At 59.0% G+C, this 13,520-nt stretch overlaps 5 protein-coding genes across 5 annotated transcripts; 1 reads left to right on the forward strand and 4 right to left on the reverse strand.

Annotated features, from left to right (window-relative positions):
• Nucleotides 1–616: 616 nt before the first annotated feature.
• PSEUBRA_001313 (uncharacterized protein) lies at nt 617–1,642 on the reverse strand (the record flags this gene model as incomplete). Its single annotated transcript, XM_016434593.2, has 1 exon — nt 617–1,642. The coding sequence occupies one exon, from the start codon at nt 1,640–1,642 to the stop codon at nt 617–619; it is 1,026 nt and encodes a 341-aa protein (XP_016293974.2).
• A 753-nt stretch (nt 1,643–2,395) lies between these two features.
• PSEUBRA_001314 (Ribosomal protein L18e/L15P) lies at nt 2,396–3,169 on the reverse strand (the record flags this gene model as incomplete). Its single annotated transcript, XM_016434595.1, has 1 exon — nt 2,396–3,169. The coding sequence occupies one exon, from the start codon at nt 3,167–3,169 to the stop codon at nt 2,396–2,398; it is 774 nt and encodes a 257-aa protein (XP_016293975.1).
• Nucleotides 3,170–4,018: 849 nt separating this feature from the next.
• Nucleotides 4,019–10,303, forward strand: PSEUBRA_001315 (SNF2-related; the record flags this gene model as incomplete). Its single annotated transcript, XM_016434574.1, has 1 exon — nt 4,019–10,303. One exon carries the CDS (start codon nt 4,019–4,021, stop codon nt 10,301–10,303), a length of 6,285 nt encoding a protein of 2,094 aa, XP_016293976.1.
• Nucleotides 10,304–10,599: 296 nt separating this feature from the next.
• Nucleotides 10,600–11,445, reverse strand: PSEUBRA_001316 (uncharacterized protein; the record flags this gene model as incomplete). Its single annotated transcript, XM_016434606.1, has 1 exon — nt 10,600–11,445. The coding sequence occupies one exon, from the start codon at nt 11,443–11,445 to the stop codon at nt 10,600–10,602; it is 846 nt and encodes a 281-aa protein (XP_016293977.1).
• A 399-nt stretch (nt 11,446–11,844) lies between these two features.
• PSEUBRA_001317 (Target SNARE coiled-coil domain protein) lies at nt 11,845–13,238 on the reverse strand (the record flags this gene model as incomplete). Its single annotated transcript, XM_016434602.1, has 2 exons — nt 11,845–13,077; nt 13,209–13,238. 2 exons carry the CDS (start codon nt 13,236–13,238, stop codon nt 11,845–11,847), a joined length of 1,263 nt encoding a protein of 420 aa, XP_016293978.1.
• Between the last annotated feature and the right edge of the window lie 282 nt (nt 13,239–13,520).

The raw sequence follows: 13,520 nt of genomic DNA on the forward strand, positions 1-13,520 counted from the left end.
TCAATGGAGAAAGAGTCGTAGAGACGTCATTGTGATCGCCTTGGGACGTTTGCGCCTGGATCTTGGGCGAAAAGCCCGGGGTGCGATCTGCACAGCCTTGCGATCACGCCAACGTCAAGGCTGCTTGCCAAGCTCGCGAGATAACGACTTTGCCACGCTATCCATTCAATTCATGGGTAAGCTTCGCATGAAACGACGCTCCAGGAACAAGGGCGTGGCAGCCAAACACCACGGTCAGGGTTGAGGGTTATGCTCCTTCTCCCGAGCCGCCGGGTCGGGGCGTCGTAGATCTGCTGCACCCCGGCGGCATGCACGTCATTCGCTAGCTTGACCGGACACGCAGCCTGGGCCTGGCTCGCTGCCCGCAGGCCAGAATGCATCCAGAACAGGGCAAGGGGAGGATGATTGGCGTACAGGGGTCGAGGTAAGGAGAAAAAACGTGGCCGTGCCGAGATGCCGAACTCACTCCTCAACTCAGGCGTGCAAAATCGTCCGCCTGGATTTTTTGAAACAGCAAATTGAAAATCGTGTCGTGACAGGGTAACCAGCAAGGTCCTCACGAGCAGATGGCTTCGATCGAATCCCGATCTGAGGAAGAGGTGCTAGGTGGACATCGTCATGCGTACGAGCGGATACATGGTGTCTGCTGCTGTCCTCTTTCGTGCGACGGGACTCTTCCTTCATCCAGGCTCGCCAAGATCCGTCCGGGTTCTGTTGTCGGTTGCTGGGTATCACCCTGTTGAGCTGCCTCCTGAACGACGTTGACGCGCCCAACCTCTTTCGACACGGCCATGCGACATTCTTCCAATGCGATGGCACCCAAGCTCGGACTCGCCTTCTCGTCCCTCAGTCTCTGCAGAGAGGTCTCCTGCGCCCTGAAGATCCTACACGCGAGAATCGTGCTCGCAACACCCTCGATTCTGATGGGCAGGTACGGGTTGGCGTCCTTTTCTCCTACCCCTAGCGTGTAACCGATCGCCACTGCCTTGGCAACCACGCTGAAGGCACCGAACGAGATGGAGTCGCAGAGAAGCAGATGGGTCACTTCGCCCTTTCTCGGCAGCTCTCCGCCGCGCAATATCGGAACGACAATCTGGAGGCTGAGTATCGCATCGATGATGAGCGCCACAGCTACTGAGGCTGTGGTCCAGGCGAGCGAGACGCGGCCTGAGCCATACGAGAATTCCTTCGCCGGATTGTGAGGATCCGTCACGGCAAGCGTCATGAACCCGGTCCCGCCCGCCAGCTCGACCAACAGGAGCAGATGAATTACACACGAGACGGTTCGTCGTCGGTTGAAGTGCAACACCAATGCTCGGTAGCCCAGCACCGCCGATGTCGAGGCAAAGTTGATGGGCAGCACGAGGGCTCGCACCCAGTGCAGTGCCAGCTCGCTTTGCGGCTTCTGCGCGGCAAACGAGAGCGTGAAGGCGGCGAGGATCGACATGCCAACCAGCGTGGTGAAGCGAGCAGTGAGATAGGCAGCAGGCACGGGTCGAAAGCTTCGCTTGCGAATCAGCGCAGCGATGAGACGCAGGTCGAAAGATGCAAACGACAAGATCTCGCACATGACGATGCCGATCAGGATGGCGGTGATGTGCGTGTCGATGAGGGTGAGATGTTGCGAGTGCAATTCGGACATGATGCCCGTGTCGCTGGCAAAGTGGGACCTGACTCTTCGTGTATGGAGGGCGTGGTCCGGGTCCTGAGCGTGCCAAGTTCGGCCTCAGCAAGTCTACTTATACAGAGGCCATCGATCTGCAGACCGTGGTTGAACGACATGACCGGGTGATTGCTTGAGCCGAATCAGTCCTGCATGTGGCGCTGCAATCAAAAGGTGCTCCACAAAGCGTATATCGCATTCGTCCCGAGGTCGATTCGGAAGGATGAGTCCGGCACCGGTGCCTTGATACAGCAACAATCGGACCATTGCCGTCATTTCATTATCTTTGCAGGAGACCGCTTCGGAACCACATCCGCGCGAACCGCTGTCAGCAGATCCTACAACAGCAGGTGCATCCCGTGTCAGGAATAAACCCACACGATGCGAATGCCTCTCAAAAGCGGCCCACAGTCTCAGCGGGCGACGTCTCCTGACCTTGTGCATTGGCATTAGTGATGTCGGCCATCACGACTGAGCGAAGGAGCCATCTACGATGATCCGGCCGCTGCGGCGGCGGTCCCCCGACCTGATGAGCTTCGATCAAAACAGCAACTATCCACGCTGATCCCGGTGGTGCCCGACCTAGGCATCTCCACGTCATCGCCATCGGTGTTCGAATCGATGTTATCAAAGAAGGCCGTTATCAAGGACAATGAACTGGGTGGTCGATGCATTCGTAAGCTGTAAAAATACATGATGAGGGGTTGTTGAGCTGAAGCATTGCGAGTACGTTCAAGCGGAAGCCGTGGTAGCGCTCGCCTCTGCCGCGGATCCCTCGCCAGCCATGGCCCTTGTCAACGCCGCCCGCTTGGCCAGATACCCCCTGTTCCTCGGGCTTGAGTACCACACGAGGTCCTTCTTGTTGATGGGATCCGGACTCCTTGGCAAGATCTTCCCGGCAAACTTGTGCGGCTTCACGAGTGCTCTCAAACTGAGCGGTGTGTAGTACCTGCATTCGACGCTGCCTCCTGCCTTCTCGATCGCCTCGATGGCAGACTGCGAGGCTCTCGACACCACCAGATTGACTGGATCCGCCAAATGTTGTGCCCCTTCGCCCAGAATCTTGACGCCATCCTTGAGCGAATGAATGCACCTCGTTTCGTAGAGCTCCTTGGCGGTGATAGGCCGCGAGGGGTCGAGCAGATCGCGGTCAATCCAGTGCTGAATCTTGTCCAAGTTGACGGCGACAAAGGTCTGACCGTGGACGTTGGTGAAGCCACGCTTGGGGTAGCGACGGGTGAGAGGAGTCTGACCACCTTCGAAGCCAGGGACGGGCTTGCCGTTGCCCGCACGCGCTTTCTGACCCTTGTGACCGCGCGTAGAGGTGCCACCACGGCCAGAGGAGGGACCTCGACCGAGTCGCTTGCGTGTCTTGGTGGGTTGACCGGGAGAGAGGTTGCCGAGGCGGATGGCTGCTGATGCTGGCGTGGCGTAAGTACGGGCGGAGATGGAGAGCGAGGACGATGCGATGGGAGCGACGAGTCGAGCAGGTTGTCGGATCGCCATGCGGGTAGCTTGGGAGGTCGAAGCCAAGCTGAGCCTCGCCAAGGAGCGAGTCAGGGATACAGCCGACATGGCGAGTGGTGACGGCGATACCGAATTGCGATGAGTAGTTGGAAAGATACAGATGACCCGAGTGACGAGCTGATCGTGTGATGTCGAAAGTGACTGTGCTTCGCGGTCAGTTCTTCTCGAGATGTCAACTTTTTCACCCTTGCTGCGAAGCGTCGTAGATCTTCTGGATCGGTCGACCCTAATCGGCGATACCGTCTTTGGAGCAAAATTCACGAGAAAATGAAAAAAGATCGCGGTGTTCTCTGCTGCGATTCCCGTTCCGACTCAGCACAAAACACACACACACGGGACGAGCTGATTGGTCTGCAGAAGGGTATATAGAGACCCGCCGCCCTGTGACAAGGCTTTTTGCGGAATTTCGCCTCCACCTTTTCATCTGCTTCGGCCAAAACGCGTTGTGACGATCCCGCACACACCCAAGAAGAAACGTCCAATTTCTATATATTCGCCGTGCAACGCTCGCTTGGCCCCCGCAGTTGAACGCCAAAAAATATCGGTTCTTCCAAAAACACACCCTGACGAGCGCACCGATCAGGCCAATTGCTTCAACTCGCCGTCGCATAGCCGGATCCCAATTCTCCGCTACACCACGGCCAGTGGCATCGTTGTCGCCATCCGATCGGTCTCGATGCCCTGCTAGAGGCAGTGGGATCAATTGATCGAAGCTCGGTGATCTCCGTCTTCAACGCGTGGCTGGCAGGGTGATCCGACCCGTTCGTGTGAGTAGTTCTCGAACAGCACCATTGCATCGAGTGAACAGGTGGGCGCTTTCTCGTCAAGATGGCTTCGACAAGGCTAGACCGCCTGGTCTTGCTGCTCGACACGGGCTCGACTCCCGCCATTCGTGCCACTGCCGCTAAGCAGCTCGGTCAGATTGCAGCCGCACGCATTCGGGGTCAAAGCACCGCGCAGTACGCCGCGGCTCACTCACGGCCACACAAGACCGAAGCCTCGACCCGCTCGACGTATCACAGCTCGGGCACTTCGACGCCCGCCATTGACGCCGAAGCCGATGGCCTCGTCAAGTCGGAAGACCCGTCTTCCTCATCCTCTGCCAAGCAATCCGGCAAATTCGGCACATCCGAGCAGATCAATAAGCAGCACCATTTTGCCGGACCTTCCGTCGACGAGCAAGTCGGCATCTACCGAGGCACCGATGGCGACTGGGACGAGATCACATCGTACCTCGCTAGGGTCGTCCCTTTCCTCCGCTCCAAGAGCTGGGATACTCGCGTTGCTGCTTCCCTCGCCATCGAGAGCATCTGCCATGCTGCTGGCATCTGGGATCCAGACATTCAAGCATCTAAACCAGGCGAGAGCTCCAAGTCCGTCCTCGGTGCTGAGGAGGATGACACCAAGGAGGCGAAGCCAGTTGTCTCCGAGCTGCTTGCAAACGATTCGCTCCTTACTTTCGATGCGTTCTCACTGCCAACCGTCCTCGCTACCGGAACCAAGCTGCTCTCGTCTGCAGGCAAAGAGTTCGAACAAGCTTCGCTCGCTGCTGGCTCGGACCGTCTGGCGCAGGCAAAGAAGGATGTCGTCAGCAAGCTTGGCCTTGGGTTTGGGCTGGATGCCATGGACATCGGCATGGATGTAGAGGCCGAGCTCAAGACGGGAGAGTCGACGACAGCCTCCTCCATACCCCTTTCCTCGCAGGGCAGCGTCGACTGGAGGACAGCGGCGGGAGGCGCCGCCAAATCCAAGCTGCCAGCTCCACGCTTCGCGGCGGCTGTCTCAAACAGCGCACCGTCGCTACCACCTCCGCGCTTCGCCAGCAACGCTTCCGCCCCTTCGCCCTCTCCCGTCGCTCCCTCGGCAGCTTCAGCACCCTCGCCCTCCCCGGCACCCGCTCCGTCCGGCTCCGAGACGCCCGCCGACGACATTGACATGAGCAAGCTCAGCGCCCGAGAGCGCAATGCTCTCAAGAGGAAGCGCAAATTGGAAGGCAAAACGGGTCCGTCGGAAGCAAAGACTCGAGTCATCGATAGCTCTGACGCAGGCTCACCTGGTATCGCTACTGGGCTCCGCGTCAAGACTGCTACCGGTGCTCTCCCACAGACGCCTGCTACTCCGGTCAACACCGAAGCAGCGGGTGACTATCTCACTGCTCGCCCTCCTCCTGCGCCCAAGCATCCCGCAGGTGGCCCAGGATCGGCGCCTGCCGTGACCGGCAGCGTTTCCACGCCCACACCCATTGGGGACGTCCCAGGCTCACCTGCCGCAGCATCATCGCCAGCTGCCAGCGGTGCCTTGTCGGCTGGTTACACCTCCTCGGCGAATCCATTCCAGGTCAGGCCGGGCGAGTGGCCGTTCCTCCTTGTTGTAGATACGCTCAGCGTCGATCTCTTCAGTCCGACGTGGGAGACACGCCACGGTGCTGCTCTCGGTCTTCGTGAGCTGCTCAAGACGCAAGGTTTTGGCGGAGGCAAGGTGGAGCTCTCTTCGCCTCAGGACAACGCCAAGATGCACAAGGCGTGGTGCGACGACATGTCGATCAAGCTCCTCTGCGTCTTTGCGCTCGACCGTCTCGGCGATTTCGTCTTTGACCAAGTCGTCGCACCCGTTCGCGAGACGGCGAGTCAGACGCTGGCCTGTCTCATGCCTCACATGCCCGAGTCGTCCATTCTCTCGGTGCACAATGTGCTGTTGCAGATGATTTGTCAAGATCACGCCGCCGAGGGCGCTGCGACCGACTTCAAAGCTGGATTTGCGGCCAAGCGAGGCAAGAAGGGCTACGTCTGGGAGGTGCGCCATGCAGGTCTGCTTGGTCTCAAGTACGAGGTCGTCGTCAAGAAGGACTTGCTCATGTCTTCAGCTGTCGTCAAAGGCGAGCTCGATGGGGTCAAAAAGGAAGAGGAGGACCGCAAATCCCTCTCTGGTCGGGACGCAGAGATCGACGCGGGCGCGATGCTCCGAGATGTGGTCGAGGTGGCCATCCTCGGCCTCAAAGACGACGACGATGATGTGCGCGCTGTAGCTGCTTCCGCTCTGGTTCCCATCGTCGACGTTATCCTTCAAAAGCTTCCTGGCGAGGTCCGGCGGCTTCTCGATCAGCTCTGGGACTGCCTCGGCGATCTCAAGGACGATCTCGCCAGCAGTATCGGTGGTGTAATGGACCTCTTGGCCAAGCTCGTCGAGCATCCCGGCATCGTGATTCATCTCCGAGCCGAAGCGGAAGAGCAGCGCGCACTGTCTCTGCTCATCCCGCGCCTCTTCCCCTTCTTCCGCCACACCATCACGAGTGTCCGACTGTCCGTGCTCAACGCGTTGCGCGTCTTCTTGACAGTGCCGTCACTGCCGAAGGACTGGATCGACGAGCGGGTTCTGCGACTTCTCTTCCAGAATCTTGTCGTGGAGGAGAAGCTGCCCATCCGCCGCGCCAGTGCCGACGCTTGGGGACACGCTCTCGCGCACGTCGCCAGTGATGCCGCAAACGTCCAGAAGCTGCTCGGTCCCTACGTGGTCAACTTCTTCCGGATCATTATGACTCCGCTCGGCTCGCCCATCGACTTCCAGCTCTTCTACAGCGCCTTGATCGGCAGTGGCACGCACACCGATGCGAATCGACACAATGTGGACAAGGGTATTCTGACGCAGGACCTGTCGCTTGTGGGCGTCGATGCTGTCATTCGCGGTCGACTCAGTGCGGCAGAGGCGCTCGGTAGCGCCATGGCCCGCTTCCCTCGGGCGGAGGACGAGACCACCTTCGGCGAGGTGCTCCGCGACTATCTCGAGTCGACGTCAGCTTTGCAAAAGTGTTTGGCCGCCGCCATCATCCAAGAATGGGCGCAGGCGTGTGCGGGCCTCGGCAGTGATCTGAAGGACACGAGCCCAATTGTCAATGACCTCGCCGGTCGCCTGATTGGTGTGTTGGAAACACCTGCCCCTCCAACGTATGCCGAGATGACGGTCATGCTGCAACGCATTCAAGCCGAGTGTCAGGGTTTGTACAACTCGTTCCAAAGAGACGCCAAGGTGCCGAAAGCCAAGATCCCATCGCTGCCCACCACCGTGGATCCTCTGGGCATGATGGTCGACGCGTTCACCATCGACACTGCCAAGGACGTCGCCCAAAACGGATTCGAGTCGCTGCTCTCGCAGGCCGGGTCCAAAGCCAAGAAGGCAGCACTACCACTGCTCGAAGACCGCCGCCGCAAACTCATCGCAGCCATTGGCTTCTACCAGGCAAACAAAGAGAAGCAAGACACGCAGGTGTTTGCCTCGATCGCAGGCGCCGTCATCTCGCTCAAGGTCCTCCCTGCCAAGCTCAACCCCGTCATCCGAAGCATCATGAACAGCGTCAAGTTTGAGGAGAACGTGGACCTCCAGACCCGTTCGGCTCGGTCGGTGGCCAAACTCATCGAGTACTGTTCCTCGCCAGCCGCCAAGACGAACCCGAGCGACAAGATTGTCAAAAACCTGTGCGCGTTCGTCTGCCAGGATACGACGCGCGTGGCCATCTTTGCGGCGAGCAAAGACGTCCGGCAGGGGATTCTCAGCATGAACGAGCCTGCGGTCGTCCCCAAGGGGCCGGGCAGGACGAGCACCAAGGACGAGCCGGTCGAGTCGGAGGAGGTGCTGCAAGGCAAGCTGATCCGCCGCGGTGCTGCTGCGGCGCTTGCTCAGCTCGCCGACCTGTTTGGCGACAGGCTTTTCGACGTTGTGCCTATGCTTTGGCAATGCATGAGCAAAGCGCTTTTGAACACATTCAGCTCGACCGCAGCCGAAGCGGATGCGCTCATCGCGAAGCAGGACGACCTGGGTCAGAGCATTCTCGATGCTTGCGCGGTGCTGGACGTCAACATGCCCAGCCTCAAGGGCACGCTCGGCGACAAGGTGATCGAGCTCCTCCCGGCATTGACACTGGCCATTCAGAGCGACTTCGCCGTGATCCGATCAGCAGCAGCCAAGTGCTTCGCCGTCGTCGCCAGCTGCATCACCGAAGTGGCGCTCAAGCACGTCGTCGAGCAAGTCGTGCCGCTCGTCGGCGATGCAGCCTCCATTACCAACCGCCAAGGCGCCGTTGAACTCGTCTACCACACCGTACAGCAGCTCGACCTCAAGATCTTGCCCTATGTCATCTTCCTCATCGTGCCCGTGCTGGGTCGCATGAGCGACAATGACGAAAAGGTGCGACTGGTGGCCACAAACACTTTTGCATCGCTCGTCAAGATGGTTCCGCTCGAAGCGGGTCTGCCCGACCCACCTGGCTTCTCAGCGGACCTTCTGCAGCGCCGCGAGACCGAACGCAAGTTCCTCATGCAGCTGCTCGACGGGTCCAAAGTCGAACCGTACCAGATTCCCGTTCAGATCAACGCCAAGCTGCGCAAGTATCAGCAAGATGGTGTCAACTGGATGGCGTTCCTGGCCAAGTATCAGCTGCATGGCATTCTCTGCGACGACATGGGTCTCGGCAAAACGCTCCAGTCGATCTGCATCCTCTCGTCGAAGCACCACGAGCGCGCTGAACGGTATCGCCTCACCAAGGCTGCCGACGCCAAACCGCTGCCAAGCCTCATCATCTGCCCTCCGACCCTCACGGGCCATTGGTGCCACGAGATCAAGCAGTACGCCAACAACTTGCGGCCTTTGCTCTACTCGGGTCTCCCCGCCGAACGCGCCCGCCTGCAGGGCGAGATCCATCGCTACGACGCCGTCGTCATGTCGTACGACGTGGTGCGCAACGACATCGCTGCGCTCTCGCAGATCTCGTGGAACTACTGCATCCTCGACGAGGGGCACGTGATCCGCTCTGCCAAGACCAAAACCACCAAAGCGGTCAAGCTCATCCGGGCCAACCACCGGCTGTTGCTGTCCGGCACGCCAATCCAAAACAACGTGCTGGAGCTGTGGTCGCTGTTCGACTTTCTCATGCCGGGCTTTTTGGGAACGGAACGTAGCTTCCACGAGCGGTTCGGCAAGCCCATCATCGCCTCGCGCGATGGGAAGCTCACATCCAAAGAGCAGGAGGCGGCAGCGCTGGCGCTCGAGGCGCTGCACAAGCAGGTGTTGCCCTTCCTGCTGCGCAGACTCAAGGAGGATGTGCTGGACGATCTTCCTCCCAAGATCATCCAAGATATCGAGTGCGATCTCGGTGAGATCCAGAAGCAGCTCTACGACGATTTTTCGCGCGAGCAGAGCGAGGATGAGGCGGAGGCGTTTGCCGGTGCTACAGCTACGAGTGGCGGAGCAAAGGAAGGCGGGGACAAACAGCACGTGTTCAAAGCGTTGCAGTACATGCGCAAGCTGGTCAACCACCCATCGCTCGTGCTGACGGACGATAATCCGAAGCACGTCGCTATCAAGCAGAAGCTCGCCAAAACGGGTGGCGATCTCAACGACATTTCGCACTCGCCCAAGCTGCAGGCGTTGCGACAGCTGTTGTTGGATTGTGGAATTGGGGCGGCTGCGCCGGGTGGTGGGGATCTGGCGGGTGATGGGGAGAGTGCGGTGTCGCAACACCGTGTGCTGATCTTTTGCCAACTCAAGCAGATGATTGACATCATCCAGCGGGATCTGTTTGCGGCGTTGATGCCGAGCGTCTCGTACATGCGGTTGGACGGCAGCGTTTCGGCAGAGAAACGCCATTCGATTGTCCAGACGTTCAATGCGGATCCGTCGATCGATGTGTTGCTGCTCACCACCCAGGTCGGCGGTCTCGGTCTAACGCTGACGGGCGCAGATACGGTGATCTTTGTCGAACACGACTGGAACCCCATGAAGGACCTTCAGGCCATGGACCGCGCCCACCGACTGGGTCAGAAAAAGGTCGTCAACGTCTACCGTCTGATCACGAGGAACACGCTCGAGGCCAAGATCATGGGTCTGCAACGGTTTAAACTCAATGTGGCGAACAGCGTCGTCAACCAGCAGAATGCCGGCATGGACAGTATGGAGACCGAGCAGATTCTGGATCTGTTCAACGCGGGAGAGGGGAAGGTGGAAGAGAAGAAGGGCGCGTTTGGTAAGATGACGCAGAAGCAGATTTTGGAGGGCGCAGGGAGGGGACCTGAGAACGAGGAGCAGGAGTATGGCGAGATGAGTGGATGGCGGCCTGATTCTTGATTTGCTGGCAATCAAACCTTGACTTTGCTCGAAATGTGTGCTTTGCTCAAAAGACGTTGCGAGCTCTGCTCGTGGTCGAGGGTGTGTGTGATGGTCTGGAGATGGGCATTCGTAGCGAATGCGTCACGCATAGGAATTGACGTGGAGGAGCATCTTGCGTCTGCTCTGCGCTCACCTTGGCTCGAAGGCAGACGCAGTCGGACAGAGCGTGTCACAAGCTCGTTGACCTCCATCCTGGCCGCTTTGTATCGACCGGCTTTCGTGCGTGGGTATACTTTGCATTGAAGGCAGCATGGTCACCGACTGCGTAATCGCTTCGACACCCTCCCCTCTCCCGCACTCGCCTCGTCCTTGACCTCGCGCTTCGACCTCGTCTCTTTCGGTTCGAGCTTGACGCTGCTATTCGACTGTGAGTCTTTGTGCTTGCTCGCTGGCATTTCGCCTCTCTCGTCTAGCTTCTGCTTCACCTCCTTCCCCGCGACTGAAGAGGGGACTTCAGTGGGAGTGTGCGCCATGCTCCAAGCGACCCTCTCGAGCACCTTCCCCTCCCTCTCGCCTTGCCACTTCTTCATCGTCTCTATTGCGGCTCTGTAGAACTTTCTGTAAAACGTCCAGGTGTACTCGATCTTGACATCCCCTAACAACGCCTGGGCCAATTCGTCGGATTGAAAGACGCCCATGGGGGACCAGGTGGCGACAATGGCGCTGCTGGTTGCGGGCCCAATACCGCGTAGCTCGGCAAGGATGCGCATCGTGCTTTCTACGCTCTTCAATGACTCTTCGGTATCCAGCTCGAATGAGGGGGTGTGGGAGGAGAGGTGGGTTGCAGCCCGTTGGAGCACCTCCGAGCAGATGGAGGCGTCGTTGGACGAGATGAGCGAGAGAAGGGTGGGACGAAACTTCTCCCTCGCCAACTTCCACTGCATCAACTTGATCAGATCTTGCTTTCCCCGCATCCGACCCTCTCCTTTGGAGCCCGAAAGGGTTGGGAGGGAGTGATACCACTCATCAAGGGCAACGAGCGACTCGGTGTTGGGCTTGGACGGGGTGAGGGAGGACTTGTGTGCTATTGCCGAGGGATACGCTTCGAGGGACGAGGCGATCTGCGTCCGGGACAGGGTCGTGAGTTGCGAAGCTGCCATTCTTGCTGGATCTGCGCTCGTCGATGAGCCCCGTCGAGTCCCGGTAGAGAGGGGCAGTTGGAAGTGGAAGGACAAGAGAGCGGGATGGGTCGAGAGCGAGGAGCAACGTTGCCGAGGCCCCAAATTGATGTTCGTCCAGGGTGTTGTTCTCTCCACACGGCGAAAAAGGCGGAGTCAAAATCGAGGTCACAAAATCCCACCACGTCGCTCACACCCAGCCCGTATCGACACCCTCACTTCTCACGCCGAGTCCTCACAAGGTCAGGAATCACGATCCGCCAGACAACATGCCAGACCAAACCAAGATATAAACAATTGAAAACCGGAAAGACAGTGGGGTGTGAACAGCATCGCCCATTCAAGGCAGCGACGTGCAAGCAGAATCCTATCAATGAAAATCTAAATCCCCAAGTCGGGGAGCAACATGGCCCTGCTGTCCATCTTTTCGATCCACATACCCTGGCCGTAGAGCACGGCCCTGGCGACGAGACTCCTCCTGTTGTTTCCATTGCTCTGACCGCAGTTGCCGGGTCTGGTGCAGATGACTGCGACGACGACGGCGGCGATGGCGATGATGAGGATGATGATGACCCAGAAGCAGATCCAGCGCTTCTTCCTCGCCTTCCTGGCGGAATCGACGGCCTTGTTGGTGTGCTGCAGACCCTGATTCATGTCCGTTTCGACCTGCTGGCCTTGTTCTTGGATGACGTTGAGTGCGTCGTCCTGTTCGTCGACGAGGATGCTCATCTCGTTGAACAGCTGAGCCAATTCGGTAATCGTACGTTCGATCCGTTTGATGTCCTCGTGGCGTTCCTGCACCTCGCGCAGAGCGCCCTTGGCTTCGCCGTGTCGATTCGAGTTGAGCAGTGCCTGGGAGAAGATCTGGCCGTTCTGGTCGTCATCCAGCGCAGCCTTGATTTCCTGTTGCGTAGCATCGGGTTTGACGATGCGGAACTGACGCTCGGCGCGCGCGCGGTACTTCTGCCGATACCCCTGCTCCACCTGCTGATACCGCTGGATCGTCTCCTTGAATCGGTTCTTCACCGCACCGATCTGGGTGTTACGCACGTTCTTGTCCCCACCCGCAGGCACACGTTTGGTCTGCGCTTCCAACAGCTTGATGCGGTTCTTGACCGCGTTGGTGAGCGAAGAGGTTTCCTGCTGGATCGACGCGAGCTGCTGCTCGGCGTACTGCGCCGAGGCCTCGTCCATGTTGTTGAGCGATCGCGAGTGGAGGTCGGAGATCTTGTTGACGTTTTCGTCGATGAGGCGGATGGTGTCCTGGATCTCGGAGATGTCGGTGAAGAACGAGTTCATGTCGCCAGCGGGCTTTTCGGAGGCGACGCTTTGCATCTCGTAAGAGTCCTGGCCTGCAACGGGGACAGCGGCGTAGCCACCCTGCTGAGGCGCGCCGTAGGCACCGGGCTGGGGCTGAGCAGCGTAGCCTGGCTGCTGCTGGCCGTATCCGTAAGCGACCTGCTGCTGGGGCTGCTGCTGAGGTGGCGCAGCGTAGCCTGCTTGAGGTTGACCGTAACCGGCCTGAGCAGCGCCCTGCTGCTGTGTTGGGTACGAGTGGTCTCCATAGCCGTTGTTGCCTCCGCCGTAGCCTCCGTATCCACCGGCTTGTTGGGCCTGCAAGGGAGAGATGAAAGAAGGTGGTCAGTCACTCAGTCATGGACGATGGCCAAGCCGCGAGAGCGTTGCGATCCGCATCCGCTGATGGGAAGCAACAGCAAGACATTCCGATGTGTCTGAGTACTCACCCTCATGGCCGCAAGACGATCACGCGCCATGGTTGCCTATGCGCGCTGAGCCGCTTGGATCGATGCGGAGATGTGTCGAGTGAGGATTGTAGGGAGGCGAACCGAGTCCGGTATCGTATCCACGCTGTCGACTGGCGGATGTTGCTATCAAGAAGAAGATGGCGGATGGAGAGGGCGTAATTGCGAAGGAAGAAGGAGGGATGATCGAGACGACCGGATTGAATCGACAGACAGGGTCGGTGGTGGATGCGAGACGGCTCTGACGGTTGTGGCTGTTGAGTTGGCGAGCTAGCTGAGACCGAGAGGCGAAGC

Source organism: Kalmanozyma brasiliensis (genome assembly GCF_000497045.1).
Source record: "Kalmanozyma brasiliensis GHG001 unplaced genomic scaffold PSEUBRA_SCAF13, whole genome shotgun sequence".
Taxonomy (NCBI): Eukaryota; Fungi; Basidiomycota; class Ustilaginomycetes; order Ustilaginales; genus Kalmanozyma; species Kalmanozyma brasiliensis.